Below are 15,134 nucleotides of genomic sequence, written 5' to 3' on the forward strand. Positions count from 1 at the left end.
TGGTGGCCTCTCTCGTTGCAGAGCACAGGCTCTGGGTGGGTGGGCTCAGTGGCTGCAGCACGGGCTTCGTTGCTCCCTGGCCTGTGGACTCTTCCCTGGCCAGGGATCAAGCCTGTGTCCTCAGCACTGGCCGGTCCAGGGGAGTCCCCACTTCAGTGTTCTTGCCTGGAGAAGTGTGTGTGTGTGTGTGTGTGTGTGTGTGTATAAAGGACTGAATTGCTGCACTGTATACCTGAAACTTACATGATCTTGTAAATCAACTATACTTCAGTTAAAAATAATTTTTTTAATTAAAAAAAACTGAAAGCGATTGGTAAGCTGGGACTCCCTTCCCTGAGGGTTGTGCTCTGGTTCCTGAAGTGCCCCGGGGCCAGATTTCTGTGGCTCTGTGGCTGGGCCTTGCCTGGGACACAAAGGTTTAACCTTGACTCCACACTCACCAGGTTCCTCTCCCCGGATAGAAGTCCACCTGAGAACGGGGGTCTCGTGCCCGTGGGCACTCAGTGCGGAGGGCGGAGAGTCTGTCTGTCCCCAGGGAGCTAGTGGGGGCCACTCCTTGGCATGGTGGGGACCCTCAGTGCGAGGGTCCGTGACCTGCTGAGTGTGGAGAAGTAGGCACAGTGATGCGCTGGGTGACCCGCACTCGGACGTGCTCCCGGGAGGTGGCACGCGGGCCCTGTTCACCCTGTGCCCCCCGTCTCTGGGTCCTGGCACGCTGCGGCATGTGGGGCACACAGGCAGCTTGTTGCAGGGATGGGCTGTTGTGAAAGGCTGTGAGTGTGTCATCTGTGAAGTGACACTGGCCCATTGCAGAGACCGGAAGGTCTCCAGGTGGTTTGACTCAGAAAGATTTAATAACCCTTAGAGTATGTTTGTTTTCTCATAGAAAGAAACCCAAATAGAAAACAAGTAATTCAAGGACTCTCTGAGTTTTTTTATGTCAGAAATACAGTAAGAATAGCTTCTGTTATTTTTTGTAGAGTGTTTTTGTTTCCTGTGAACGTCAATAGGGACTGAACTACATGGAATTTTTTTTTTTTTAATGAGGACTTTTTTGAAGCAAAGATATTTGAGTGAAAATGAAAGGTATTCTGTTATTGGAAATTTTTTTCATTGTTTTTTTTTCCCCCCCTAAAACCACAGCTTGAATTTTATTAATGGAATTACTGAAAATTTGAGTTGAGATGAAGTTTCTTTTATTTATTTATTAACTATCAGAGAAGGCAATGGTACCTCACTCCAGTACTCTTGCCTGGAAAATCCCATAGACAGAGGAGCCTGTAAGGCTGCAGTCCATGGGGTCGCTGAGGGTCAGACATGACTGAGCAACTTCACTCTCACTTTTCACTTTCATGCGTTGGAGAAGGAAATGGCAACCCACTCCAGTGTTCTTGCCTGGAGAATCCCAGGGACGGGGCAGCCTGGTGGGCTGCCGTCTATGGGGTCACACAGAGTCGGATATGACTTAGGTGACGTAGTAGTAGTGTGGCGAGTGGGAGCACTCCTAAATTAATGCATTTAAGGGTCATGGAGGAGGGACACCACCATGAAGATCTTGGTCCCTTTAACGACCCTCTGGCCTTGTCTCCTTTGTTAATAATTCACATTGCTTCGTCTTTAATCTCTCATCTGTAAAGAAAGAACCAAAATATACATAGCAACTATGGTAATCAGAGAGGTATATAATGTGTTTTTTTTTTTTTTTAATTTTGGTGTATATGCTGCGTTTTTAAGTCATGAGCTGGCTTACTGTTGAGATGCCCCCTTTGTGGGGAGGTGGTCTTGGTCTGTGGTAGAGAAGGGGGTGATGAGCCTTGGCTTCCAGGCTGAGAGATGGCAGGTGTAGTCGAGTGCCGTGCTGACCCAAGCACAGCTGTCGGAAGCCCCTGGGAGAGGGGCGTCGTGGAGGAAGTGGTCCTTGGGATGTGGCATCACGGCATGTGCGTGAGTGTTGGTGTTGGGAGGCTTGGCTTTGTTGACTCGGTGTTGCGAACCCCCTCCTGCGTGACTCTGGTGGCCCGTCGCAGAGGACGCTGGCGAGCCTTCTCCGCCTGAGTTGGGCCTCCCCTGGTGTGAGTGCGGGGGTGGATCCGGTGTGTCTGGGCTCCTGTGCGTCAGGCGCTCTCAGACCAGATCCTCCAGCTGCTCGTGGTCCGGCTGGGGAGGCCAAGGGCCAAGGATACTGAGCACGCGTAGCAGACTCCTCTTGGAAATGGGACTCAGTGAGCTGCACACAGGCGCTGTGGGACTGAGCGAGCTGCTCAGGGCTCGTGGGCAGAGCTGGTGCATGCAGGGCTCGGAGGCGTGAGCTGGCTCTTGGGGGCGGGGCAGGAGATGAGCCTGAGGCACCAATGCCTCAGTGTTGGGGCTGCGTGCTGGGGGCCAGAGAAGTGTCTGCACAGGGTGAGGGGGCCCCTGGATGACATGTCACCACCAGGATGACACGGGAACCCAAGCTGAGGCAGAGAGAGTGAAGTTGCTCAGTCGTGTCTGCCTCTGCAACCCCATGGACTATAGCCTACCAGGTTCCTCCATCTATGGAATTCTCCAGGCAAGAATACCGGAGTGGGCTGCCATTTCCTTCTCCAGGAGATCTTCCCAACCCAGGGATTGAACCCGGTTCTCCTGCATTCTATGCAGGCACTTTACCGTCTGAGCCGAGGTGGATAGGAAAGGAGGCATTCAAGGGAAAAGCAGATGAAATTGATAGCACTGTTGAGCAGTCGGACGTGGAAAATGTGTGGGAAGGGTCTTGACAGCAGGCCGCAGCTCACTCACTGATGGAGGCTCAGGCCTGGGGAGGGTCTGAACTGCGAGGAGCCTGTCATCCTAAGTAGTGAGGAGGGCCGAGCGTGGTGTGCGGGAGGAAGGCACTGTGCAGTGTCGAGGCCGCCAGGGACGAGGAGCGGCGCGGCCCAGGGGGGCCTCGAGCCTGGTGCTTGGGGGGCTCTGCGACCAGGTGGACCCGGGCGGGAGTGGGAAGAGCTCCAGGAGGAGGTGGCACCGTGGAGAGGGCGGGAGGGCGTGCCTGCAGGGCTGCGGGCTGGCCCTGGGCGGGAGGCGGCGGGCAGCCGGGCCCTGGGTCACGGGCGTCCTCTTTGTGTTCCAGCGCTCGCACCTCCTGCTCCGCCACCGCCACCCATCCAAGGATATGCCTTCAAGCCTCCACCCAGACCCGACTTCGGGACCTCCGGGAGAACAATCAAGTTACAGGCCAACTTCTTTGAAATGGACATTCCAAAAATTGACATCTATCACTATGAGTTGGATATCAAGCCAGAGAAATGCCCGAGGAGAGTTAACAGGTATTCTGTTTTGTCTGTCTTTTAAGAGGAATCCACCCTTCAGCTCTCAGCAGATCCCTTGGGTCCTCTTTCCCTCGGGGGAGCTTCCATTGTGTTCTTTGCTCTTTAACGTGCTCGTGTTGAGATACAGTGAGTGCACGCCGTCGGTGTGCAGCTCAGTGAGGGTTCACCCCGGGAGGCTGCCCCGCGCCCCCCCCTCCGCCCCCTACAGCATTCTGGCGTCTGCCCCTGGAGGCGCCCGGCCCGCGAGAGAGCCGCCTTCACCCTGCTTCTCTCACTCAGCGGGCTGTGAGCCTGATCTGTGGCTCTGTGTGAGTTAAGACCTTCTTGCTCTTGCTGCAGAGGAATGTGTAGTGAAGCGATTATTTCATCGTTCATTTACTCGTTCTTCCATTCGGTGCTCTGGCGCTCTGCTGTGATGAATGAAGCTCCCGGGAACATGCTCGTTCAAGCCTTTCTTGTGGACGTGCTTTCGCTTCTCTTGGATGAATACCTGGGGTGGAGTAGGTGGGTCAGAGGTAGTGCAGCTTTCGCTGCATGGGACGCGATTGCGCCGTCTCCGCTCCTGGCAGCTGTGAGGCTCTGCTGCTCCACCTGCCGCCGTCAGCGCTCAGCTGTTAGTCCTTGTGACTGTTGCTATTCCAGTGAGGGTGTAATGGTTTCTTCAGTTCAGTTTGGTCGCTCAGTCGTGTCCGACTCTTTGCGACCCCACGGACTGCAGCACGCCAGGCCTCCTTGTCCATCACCAACTTATTGTGGTTTAGTTTCCATTTCTTGATAACCAATGAACTGAGCACCTTTTCATGTGTTATTTTTTAGTAAAATATCTGTTGAGGTCTTCCCCCTATTTTATGGGTGGTATTTGTCTTGTTACTGATTTGTGGGCCTTTAACTAGTGTGTTCCAGGTTTGAGTCTATACTGGAAACGCTCTCACCTGGGCGAGGCTTATTTTCCTTTTGTCTAGTTACTGATTTGTGGGCCTTTGACTAGTGTGTTCCAGGTTTGAGTCTGTACTGGAAACACTCTCACCTGGGCGAGGCTTACTTTCCTTTTCACTTTCTGTTTCAGTTTCTTTCGCTGTCCAGTTGCTAAGTCGTGTCCAACCCTTTGCAGCCCCGTGAACTGCAGCAGCACATCAGGCTCCCCGGTCCTTCACTGTCTCTTAGAGTTTGCTTGGGGATACGCACCCACTGAGTCGGTGATGCCATCCAACCATCTCATCCTCTGTTGCCCCCTTCTCCTCCTGCCTTCAGTCCTCCCTGGCATCAGGGTCTTTTCCAATGAGTTGGCTCTTCTCATCAGGTGGCCAGAGTATCAGAGCTTCAGCATCAGTCCTTCCAATAAATATTCAGGGTTGATTTCCTTTAGGATTGACTGGTTTGGTCTCCTTGCAGTCCAAGGGACTCTCAAGAGTCTTCTACAGAAACAATTTGAGAGCATCAGTTCTTTGGCACTCAGCCTTCTTTATTGTCCAACTCCCACAATCATACATGACTACTGGAAAAATCATTGCTTTGACTCTACTAATCACTGTCGGCAAGGTGATGTCTGTGCTTTTTAATACACTGCCTAGGTTTGTCATAGCTTTCCTTCCGAGGAGCAAGCCTCTTTTAATTTCATGGCTGCAGTCACCATCCACAGTGATTTTTGAAGCCCAAGAAAATAAAGTCTGTCACTGCTTCCACTTTTTCCCCCATCTTATTTGCCATGAAAGGAGGGGACCGGATGCCATGATCTTAAGTTGAGTTTTAAGCCAGCTTTTTCACTCTCCTCTTTCACCCTCAAGAGGCTCCTTAGTTCCTCTTCACTTTCTGCCATTAGAGTGGTATCATCTGCATATCTAAGGTTATTTGGTATTTCTCTCAGCAGTCTTGATTCCAGCTTGTGATTCATCTACCCCAGCATTTCACATAATGTCCTCTGCATATAAGTTAAACAGTGGCAGTGTACGGGCTTGTCATACTCCTCTTCCAACTGGTTCCCATTTTGAACCAGTTCCATGTAAGATCCTAATTGTTGCTTTTTGACTTGCATATAGATCTCTCAGGAGACAAATAAGGTGGTTTGGTATTCCCATCTCTAAAAACTTTCCAGTTTGTTGTGATCCACACAGCCAAAGGCTTTAGAGTAGTCAGTGAAGCAGAAGTAGACATGAGAGGTGTAGTAAACAGGATTCAAACCTGCCCTGGGAGAACCCCAAAGGATTTCCAGTCCATTTATCCTTGTGCAAACCTGCCAGTGATGAATACTCCCAGCATTTTTTAAAATCTGAAAATATGCTTACTTTCTCCTCGTTTTTGAAAGATTTTTGCTGGATGTAGAATTTTAAACTGGCAGTTTCCCTCCAGTACCTTAAATTAGATGTTATTACATTGACTTTTGGGCTTCCCTGGTGGCTCAGATGGTAAAGAATCTGCCTGCAGTGCAGGAAACCTGAGTTTGATCCCTGGGTTGGGAAGATCCCCTGGAGGAGGGCATGGCAACCCAGTCTAGTATTCTTGCCTGGAGAAGCCCCATGGACAGAGGAGCCTGGTGGGCTACAGTCCATGGGGTCTCAAAGAGTCGGACACGACTGAGGGACTGAGCATTGTCTTTTACTCCTCATTGTTTCTGATGAAACCTCAGGGATTTGTTTTGTTCTCTGTTTTTAATTGTAGTTCCCCAGTGTGTATCTGCCTCCTTCCTCCAAATACTTTCTATTTAATTTTGCTTTTTAGCAATTTGACTGTGACCTACCTAGGTGGAGTTTTCTTTGTATTTTTCCTTCTTGGGATCCTTTAGTTTTTTACATTTGTATGCTTGTGTCTTTCATGTTGTTTGGGTGAAATACTGGCTGTCATTTCTTTAACTATTTCTCCTGTTCAGTTTCCTGTTCTCCTACCAGGATTGCAGCTCTGTGTGTGTTAGACCATGTGATACTGTAACAGTTCCCCTTCTTTTCTCGGTTTGGGTAACCTTCATTGATCTCTCTTTAACATCACTTTATTCCTCCCCTCCTCTTTTTTGGTAATACCGGTCTTCTGTGGTAACCGTCCAGTACATTTGTTTCATTTATATACTGTACTTTTTGGTCCTAGGATTCCCATTTGGTTCTTTTTCATAGTTTACTTTCTCTGCTATTTCTCATCTGGTCTTTCTCATCCTTTTTCTGGATGACTTTGAATGTATTTGTAGTGATAGCATATTTATTATAGTAGCTCGTGTCTGCTAATCACAACATATGGGTCATCACAGGGGTTGTTTCTATTGGCAGGTTTTCCCTTAGATTACACGGCACCTCTCTTTGCTTACTCACTTGGATCGTGGATTTTTGTTCACTGAACATCATGTATTTGCTATTTTCTCTGGTACCCAGCTGCACAGATTCCTACCTCTTCTGCTCCTGTCTCCTCAGGACGAGACGGCTGCTGTCTATGCTCCTGTCTCATGCTGTGGTTTGGAAATTACTCCCGGCAGTGAACGTGTGATTCCCTGCCCCACTAGGCACAGTCCTAAACCGCCGGGTTTCCAGGGCCACAAGTGCTCCTCACGTTTTCACTAGTTTTGTAGGATGGGAGGAAAAGTCTTCGTACTTCGTCACGGTCAGAAACAGCATTCTGAGTTGCAGTTTGAGAAGTCAGATTGGTTACCTGGTTTGTGCTGGTACCCTATAAAGTACTCTTGGCTCTAAGTTTTTTCCTGACGAGTCTTTGTAAGAGAAAGAATGCTTGGGGGTTGTTTTCCTTTATCTGTAAAACTTAACAGTTGGATGCACTCAATGTGGCCGGTACACATTGGTTCACTTTTTAGAAAGTGACTTGGTGTACATGTTAAAATAAAAATAGTACACACCCTTTGACCCACCAATTCTATTTCTGTGTATTTATCCCCAAAAGACATGTCTCCAAAGAAACAATACTTGACAGTTATATGAGGTCCTTTAAATATGTGCTTACTAAGAAATGTGTGTGTAAACAGAATTTTGGGCACGACTGGTTGAGACGGCTTTGTTTACTAAAGGTCTTCTGGATCTTGAACGTGCCTTACATGCTTTGAGACGCTCCGTGAACGGGCTTGTCTGATTTTGAGTCTCCTTGGGACAGAATCCTGTGAGAATCTGTGATTTGGATATACTCTTAGAGCCGGAACGAAGGCGTGGAAAAGCACGTTTCCTGAACTTTGGATTGGTGTGGCAGCAGTGGGCTCTTATTATGCCATCAACCACAGTTTACAGGAAGCTTTCTTTTATGAAAATAGGCATGACTAAGGTTTTGTCATCTGGCAGCAGAAAAAGGCTGATGGTGATTAAAATGGGATGCTTTTACCTGACTGTACTCCCACAGACCTGTTGTCGTTATGACTGCAAGGTTCTGAAGTTGCCCCATGTCTGGAAATTGCCTTGAGTCAAGCAGGAAGTAGCCCAGATGAGTCTCAAGCTGCATTTTGTGGCCAGGCCCGCCCAGGTGCTGCGAGTGTGCCGTGCGGCTCCCCTGGGTTTAGAGCCACCTGGGAGTTGCTGCCTAACTTCCATGTATGTGCCTTCAGCGTTCATTTTGCTGGTAATTCTGACGGACCTTGGCTCAGGTTCAATCTCAAAATTGTAATCAATCATAACGTCAGAAGTAAAGTTTTTGTATTAGAAGAACCCACGACATGCTAGCACTTTGACATAGTCCCTCTCTCCAACCATGCTACCATTGTGAAACCTCCACTGTGCCAGTGGGCTACTGTGGGGGCTGAGGGAGACGCGGCTCGTGTCCCCAGTGGGCAAGTGGACAGTGGCAAGGCTGCGCTGAAAGACGGGAGCCCGAAGTGGGAGGGAGTCAGACGCATGAGGTCCGTGCCGCAGGCTGTCTCCCAGACTGACGCCGTTCAGGGAGTCCTCAGAATCCCATGTGCTTCCACGCTGCAGTCTGTGTTAAAGCACGTGTCAGTTCTGAGTTCCCGAAACTTGTGCAGTGCACACAGTAGATAGTTAACATCCAACCCTGAGGCTTCATGCAGCCCTGGGAGGAAAATGCCATCTACGCACGTTCTGATGAGTCATCATGAATACTAGCCCAGTGCGCCCTCATCCCTGGCAGCACAGTCACCGTCCTGAGTGGTGCTGTGGGAGGGGGTTCAGTATAAGGCAGGGCCCTTCAGGAGGCTTCCAGTGTCACTGTGGCTGCAGCTGGGCGCCGGCAGCAGCCAGTGCCCAGGGCTGGTCCAGGCCATGCAGGCCTTTCCGCCAGCACCGGAAACCTTGCCAGGAGGTCAGAATTAGTACTTCCGTTCTCAGACGCACAGGATGGGTGGCTTGAAGGAAGAAGGTGTGCTCCTGATCTCTGACTGTCCCTTCCCTCTTACTCCTCTTGAGCCTGGTCAAGTGGCTCCTGAAGAACACGGAGCAGGAGCTCAGTCTGTGCAGGGGAAGCGTGGGCGGTGCAGCCTGGCCGTGCGGTTTGCAGCCTGCTGCTCATGGGAGGAGATGTGCACCCGTCCAGACTTCTCAGAAGGTGGCTTAGTGCCCCATATACCTTTGACTCACCAATTCTGCTTCTAAGTGTTTATCCCAAAGAGATGTGTACAAGCACATCTAATATTGTCATGGCAAAAAGAGAGGGAAAAGAAATCATTTCAAATCACCCACTGGGGATGGTTAAATAAACACACCGTAGAACACTGTGAAACCACGGACAGCAGGGAAATGGAGCTTCACAGCATGAATCCCACACCTGGAAACGGACAGCCATGTGGTTTGTCGTATTACGGTACAGAACGTGGTACAGCGGCGTTTCTGTCTCTCGGCTCGGTGCCCCTTTGTGTACGTAACGACAAGGGAAGGTCTTACACACATCCTGGGACAACAGCGAGCTCCAGAGCCATGTGTTTAAAAAAACAATACGTTGTTTGTTTTCTTTTTTTTTAATGTACCAATGTATTTATAGAAAATGCGTAGGTTTGAAGATAATAAGGTTGCTTCCGAGAAGAGAACTGAAGTAGAGGTGGTCTGGGCAGACTTAGAGCATTATCCATATTTGAAATTCACAATGAGAAGGTGTTAATGCAAAAATCTGTGTAATTAGAAATTAACCAAAGAATACATTAGAAGTGTTTAGCGACATGTATTTCTGTACCTGGGAGTTTGTATCGCTCTCAGCCTTCCTCACCTGTTTCACTCATCAGCCCTGAAGTCACATGTGTGTCTCCTGTCTCAGCGAGCCTTTCTGTTTTGTTAGGTCGCTTCATGCGTGCTCTGTCCTGTCTCTTGCTCCTTCTCTCAGAGGTGAAATGTCTGCATCTATGGCTCATTTTCTGGGTCCTCGAGCCTCTCCTGAGTTCAGCTTGTCTGTTCCTCCCTGCCTTAATCCTTCGTTATTTCCAAATACACTTTACAGTTTATTAAATCTTGTCAGATAAAAATTAGCCCCTCTGGATTTTTATTGAGATTGAAAGAGTGAATTTGTTTGGGAAATTGAATATTCCTGTCCATGAATATGGTTTGTCGGTTGGTGGTTTTGTTTTTAAACATCTTACAGTGTTTTCAGCGCCCCAATAAAAGAATCGTGTATGCCCCTCGGAACTAGCTGTCCCCTGTCCCTCATGCCCTGCACACTTGACTGTGGTGAAGTCCGCTCTTCATTGTAATAGATCATGCTCCCTTTAGGGAGGACCACATTGGTTTGACTGATTTACTCCAATCCTGGGGGAGAGAGGAGCCATGAAGGGTGGGGCTTTCTCTTATTTTGTTCTGTATCTGTGTTTATAAGTGAGGTTGTCCCATAATTGCCTCGTCGTGTTTAAGAGAAAAGTTGGGGGTTGTGCCCTCTTAATTCTGTTCACAATAAACTTGAATTCGGTTGGGTGATTTGTTCTTTGAATGTGGGTGGAACGTCCCAATAGAGCCATCTGGACCTTGAGTTGATGGTGAAGTCTTGACCAAGAAGATGGGGTCCTCGAAGCTTGGGGAGCAGTGGTCTAGAGACAGCGTGGAGGAAGCGGCCGCCTTGTCGTGGGTGGCCCAGGGTAGTCTGTGGAGCGGCAGGGGAGATTGCACCCCGGCTGCTGGTCGGGGCGGTGGGATGGGGTCAGAGTGGCACCAGCTGTCCTGGTGGCTTCATACCTTCCGGGCTAGGCTCTCTCGGTGGGTGTCAGAGGCTTGGTGCGTTCCTCGTGAAGCCAGCGAAGCAGAGGCAGAGGCTTACAGCAAAGCTGAGCTCCGGTGCGCCTCCCCGTCCTCTGCCCTTGACAGAGTCAGGAGGTGGGCGTGCAGTGATGCTGTGCCGGGTGTGCAGAGAGGCTGGTGGGTGGACAGGTAGGCGAAGCAGGGCGAGGTGGGGTCACAGCCCGTTTGGTCCTCAAACCTCACAGCAGAACAGCTGCTTCGTGCCCACCAGGTTCCTGCTGCCCGAGGAGCTCACCGCCCCAGAATCTCTGTCGCTTACAACAGCAAACCTCCATGTCAGGTTCAGGGTTTTTGTTCCAGAGCCCAGACTGAAAAGGCAGCAGTACCCAAAGCGTGTTCTGCTGCGGGTCACAGAAGCGCGAGGCCAGGCCGCGCCGGCCACCAGTGTCCGTGGGCCGGGGTGCTCTGTCAGAGGGCAGGGCCCTCAGCCTCAGGACGGGGCGCACTGTCTGCTGGATGTGCATGCACAGTGAGGTCGTGGAAGGGGTTCTCCTGTGTTTGAGCCTCAGGGTGAGTGAGTGTAAACCACCCAAGGGTCTAGTTTGGTTTCTTGTAGAAGTAAGTTGAAAGTCAGGTTATTAAAACAAGCCACAGGGCTTATCAAAATTGCTTAAAAACCATTGTCAAAAGAATGTCATCCTTGTATGCCCTTTGCCTGGTTTTATTGACGTTTTGCTCCTATTCTGTCTTGTTTCAGGGAAATAGTGGAACATATGGTTCAGCACTTTAAAACACAGATCTTTGGGGATCGGAAACCAGTGTTTGACGGAAGGAAGAATCTCTACACAGCGATGCCCCTTCCGATCGGGAGGGATAAGGTGAGCTCATGGAGGCGGGTTGGATGGATCAGTGTGTGAGAGGTCAAGCCTGTTGTCCCTCTCGTCACATGCCGAGTCACTTCCCCCAGGGGCAGAGAGCCCCCAGCGGTCGTGTGCTTCATGGTAGGGTCCGAGGACGCCACCTTCTGTGGGCTGTGGTTTGCAGCGGCAGAGGGTGACATCATCTGAGTCCAGAGAGAGAAACTGAGAACATCCCGAAACCATGAAACTTTTAAATGTGAACCACACACGTGTGCGCATGCTCCAGGCCAACCCCAGATAGGAGCCTGCATCATGGGGTGGGTGTGTGAAGACCTAGAGAGAAGTGTGTTCGTGCAGGTGTAGACGAGTGCGATGTTGGCAGCAAAAGCAAGTGGTCACTCGGCTGTAACCAGCGATTCGTCCAAAGTGATACCACGATTCATCAACCTGGGAGTCGAGGTTGAATTAATATGTCACCTCTCCTTATTGTCTTTATCCTTGCTGTGGCTTTATTTAAAAAGCGGTAACCCTTCTGCCTAGCAGCTGCCACTTCTTGGCACGTCTTCCAATCACTGGGCTGCCCTGCTTTGATGATAGGTGTTGTTTGTAAGAGAGGAAGACCAAAGAAGGCGTGGAAATCATTTTTACATGTACTGGGGGGCAGGAGGGGGAGAAGGACATCAAAACACAAACAAGTAATTGAACAATTATCCCAATAAGAATGTAAAAGCTGATTCCCTTAAGGAATGACCTATACAGTTAGCCTCTTACCAAGAGAGTCCCTGAGAAGAAAAATAGCTCAGAGCTTAGAGGATCTGAGATCTGAGGCTACTGCCTGTGACTTGCAAGTTCTCTGCAGACAGAACATTGTGGTTTTGCTTTTGCATTTTAATGATAATCTTAAAATGACTAAGCTCCTCTATTGGGCTGGATGGCCAGCAGGGCCGATTGTTTCAGCTCCCAGCAGCATGGCTAGAAATTGTGGTGCTCTGATAGGAGGCCTCCGTTAGGGCCGAGGCTGGGCGGGGCAGTGATGAGGACCCCTGAGATAACAACCTGCCTCTCACCAGCCCTGCCTGGTTCTGGGGACCTGATGCCAGCCAGTCAGCTGAGCAGAACCATCTCTTGCAAATGAACATGCTCTCTGCCTTTGAAATGGGGCTTCCCTCGTGCTCAAGTGGGAAGGAATCTGCCTGCAATGTAGGGGACCCGAATTCTATCCCTGGAGAAGGGAATGGGTGGACCCATGCCAGTCTTCTTGCCTAGAGAATTCCATGCAATACATTCCATTTACAGTGTATTAGTTATAAAGTTTTGCGTCTAATTTGCACATTTGTTTTTCTTTAAGTTGTATAAGAAAGAAAAGCCTAAGGAGTTTACTCACAGTGTTGTCTGTTCGTATTTATAATTAGGGACTGGGGGGCCTGAGGAATATTTTCCTTGAGAAGGGATGGGGGAGGATGTGTGGTGGTCAGAGCTGAGACACGTCGTTGTCGACGTCGACACGGGCGCGGGGTGGTAGTGGGTGTGGGCCAAGTGCCTTCCTGTCCCTGAGTAGTGGTGGGGCCTCGGGTGAGCTGTCTCTCCTGCCACCCTGTAAAATGGAAGGTGGTGTGCTTGTGCCCCTGCCAGTGAGCGAATGCTCCCTGAGACGGCATCTCCGCTCTTCGTGTTTCCCCCATAGCCCTGGGGCCTCTGTTAAGTGCTGGTTCTGGTTCCGGATCTGCGGTGTCTTCAGCTTTAAGCAGCTCTCCTGAGTGATGCCCACCCAGGGCAGGGAGGGGCGTCAGGGTTTAAAGTACTTAGTTACAGCGCTGGGGACATAGCACATACTTAGCAGCTGCTAACAGTGACGGTTGCAGGTCTGAGGGTTTGCTTCTGTCGTCTTAACCGCTGCTCGTGTGGGGTGTCCGGTACCCACAGCAGCACTTTGGGCATCTCACCAGGTTTTGGTGGGCACTTTGCATGTGCGTGCACTCGTGTCCGAGTCTTTGCGACCCCATGGACTGTACCGCCAGGCTCCTCTGTCCATAGGATTCTCCAGGCGAGAAGACTGGAGTGGGTTGCCATTTCCTCCTCCAGGGGGTCTTCCTGACCCAGGGATCGAAGCCGCGTCTCCTGTGTTGGTAGGCCGATTCTTCACCATTGAGCCACTTGGTGTCTCCTAGCTTGAAGCCCACCCATCTTCATCCTTTCCTCAAGCGGGCTTAGAGAACCTGACCACAGCCTCAGGGTCTGGTTTGGGTGGAGTCTCCAGATTCCAGAGCCCTCCTTCCAGTCACCTGTAATGTCTGTCACATATTTGCAAGGTGCAGAAATTAATCTCTTCTTCCGTTTGGGAGCTCACGTGAGATGCTGCCCTTTTCTATTCCCATACGTTCACATCTTGAAGCAGTGTCGTCTTTTTTTTTTTCCCCTTTTATGTGTGCTTTTTTTCCCATACACTACTTTTTTTTGCATCACAGGCACTTGTGTAGTAAGAGGAAATCCTTTAATGTCCCCAGTTGCCCCTGGGGTGCGGCTGCCTGGGGTGTCCACACCATGCCTGGGTCCTGGACCCCTGGCGGGCAGCTGTTGTCCTCCACTCCTCATCTCTCTTGCCAGCCCTCCCTCCTCCGTGCCAACCCCGTGCTGGCTGAAAGCCCCTGCATGCCAGGTCCACCTTCCCTTCTCCGTGCAGGAGACTGAGGAGCTGTCTGGGCTGCTCGCCGTGCAGGTGTTGCTCCTGGCTTGTCGTCAGCAGGGATGCGATGTGAGTTGCGGCCAGGAGCGTGTTCGCTTGTTGCCCGTGGTGCCCTCCCTGCGGGTCTGTGGACATCTGGGTGAGCAGAGCCCGTGGCGAGCAGTGCTCCCGGCCCTCTCTGCTGCTCCCTCCAGCCACACAGCGGCTCCAGGCGGGACTCTGCTCTGTCACCCCGGTGATGCTCAGACAGGAAGGACCCAGCGTGTGACTTGCGTCTGTCTGCAGAGGTCGGCCCTCGGGGCCATCTCCCGTTTTCCAGGCCTGCTGTGATGCCTCTGCTGACGCTGCCCATGGTGAAAAGGTGGCAGGGGACGTCTTCCTGGTCACGGCTCCTGTGCGCTGGCGTCCTCGTGCGCTGACGTCCTCGTGTGCACGGCGTCTGTGACGCCGGGGGCCGCCCGCTGTCCTGCGTTAGAGACGATATCCCAGAGGAGCCGGCTGCAGAGGGCGGCCGCTTGAGGCGTGTCCGACGGAGAATGTCGCAGAGCCTGGAGCTTCTTCCTTTCCCTTTTTGCCGGGGACTGAGAGGAGGCTGGTCTGGACTCTACTTGAAAACAGGAGGACCTCTTCCTGAAGGGAAACGCCCCACCGAATCCCCACTTGGTGGGATTATGGAGGCATTTCTGAAGAATGACGTTAACAGGCATCTAATTTAGCACCGGTTCCCGAGCACAGCGGGCGTGACGTGCCCTCTGGAGTCAGTGTGTGAGGGGAGCGGGTGTGAGTCCCCGCCGCCTCCTGGCTGCGCTCTGCGGCCGCACTCACGCCTCCCCCACGCCTCCCCGGCTGCCCCCACAGCCCCCGTCCTGACGACTCCGGTTAAGCTGGTGCTCTCTTGACGGCTTTTGCCGGCTATGTGTGCACCCTTAACATGTCCTCTGTCTTGAGACGAATCTTCCGTCACTGCCCTCTGTGGCCAGCTTCTGTTGAGTGTTAGGTGCTTGAAATCCATCCCCTGGGAAGAACGGGCTCCTTTCTCACGCTCTGCTGATCCTTGGATGGAGCCCGGGCCGTGTCTGATTTGGGGCCTGCATGCGTCCTAGGCATGCAGGGCTCCACATGGTCTGGGTGCTGCTCTGGGGTGTCTCAGAGGGATAGCGGTGTAAGAGGCAGTGCTCCCTGAGGGCGGGGGGTGAGT

The 15,134-nt window shown here is 51.4% G+C and overlaps 1 protein-coding gene across 4 annotated transcripts in view; it reads left to right on the plus strand.

Moving 5' to 3' along the window:
• Positions 1-15,134, plus strand: part of AGO2 (argonaute RISC catalytic component 2) — a 93,743-nt gene that overhangs the window by 41,764 nt on the left and 36,845 nt on the right. For all 4 annotated transcript variants that reach the window (XM_061438514.1, XM_061438511.1, XM_061438513.1 and 1 more), the window contains 2 exons: positions 3,110-3,305; positions 11,151-11,271. In XM_061438514.1, the coding sequence (XP_061294498.1) occupies positions 3,229-3,305; positions 11,151-11,271 (198 nt within the window). In that variant the 5' untranslated portion in view covers positions 3,110-3,228. The remainder of the gene's footprint in view (positions 1-3,109; positions 3,306-11,150; positions 11,272-15,134) is intronic.

This window comes from Bos javanicus, chromosome 14, assembly GCF_032452875.1.
Source record: "Bos javanicus breed banteng chromosome 14, ARS-OSU_banteng_1.0, whole genome shotgun sequence".
NCBI classification, from domain to species: Eukaryota; Metazoa; Chordata; class Mammalia; order Artiodactyla; family Bovidae; genus Bos; species Bos javanicus.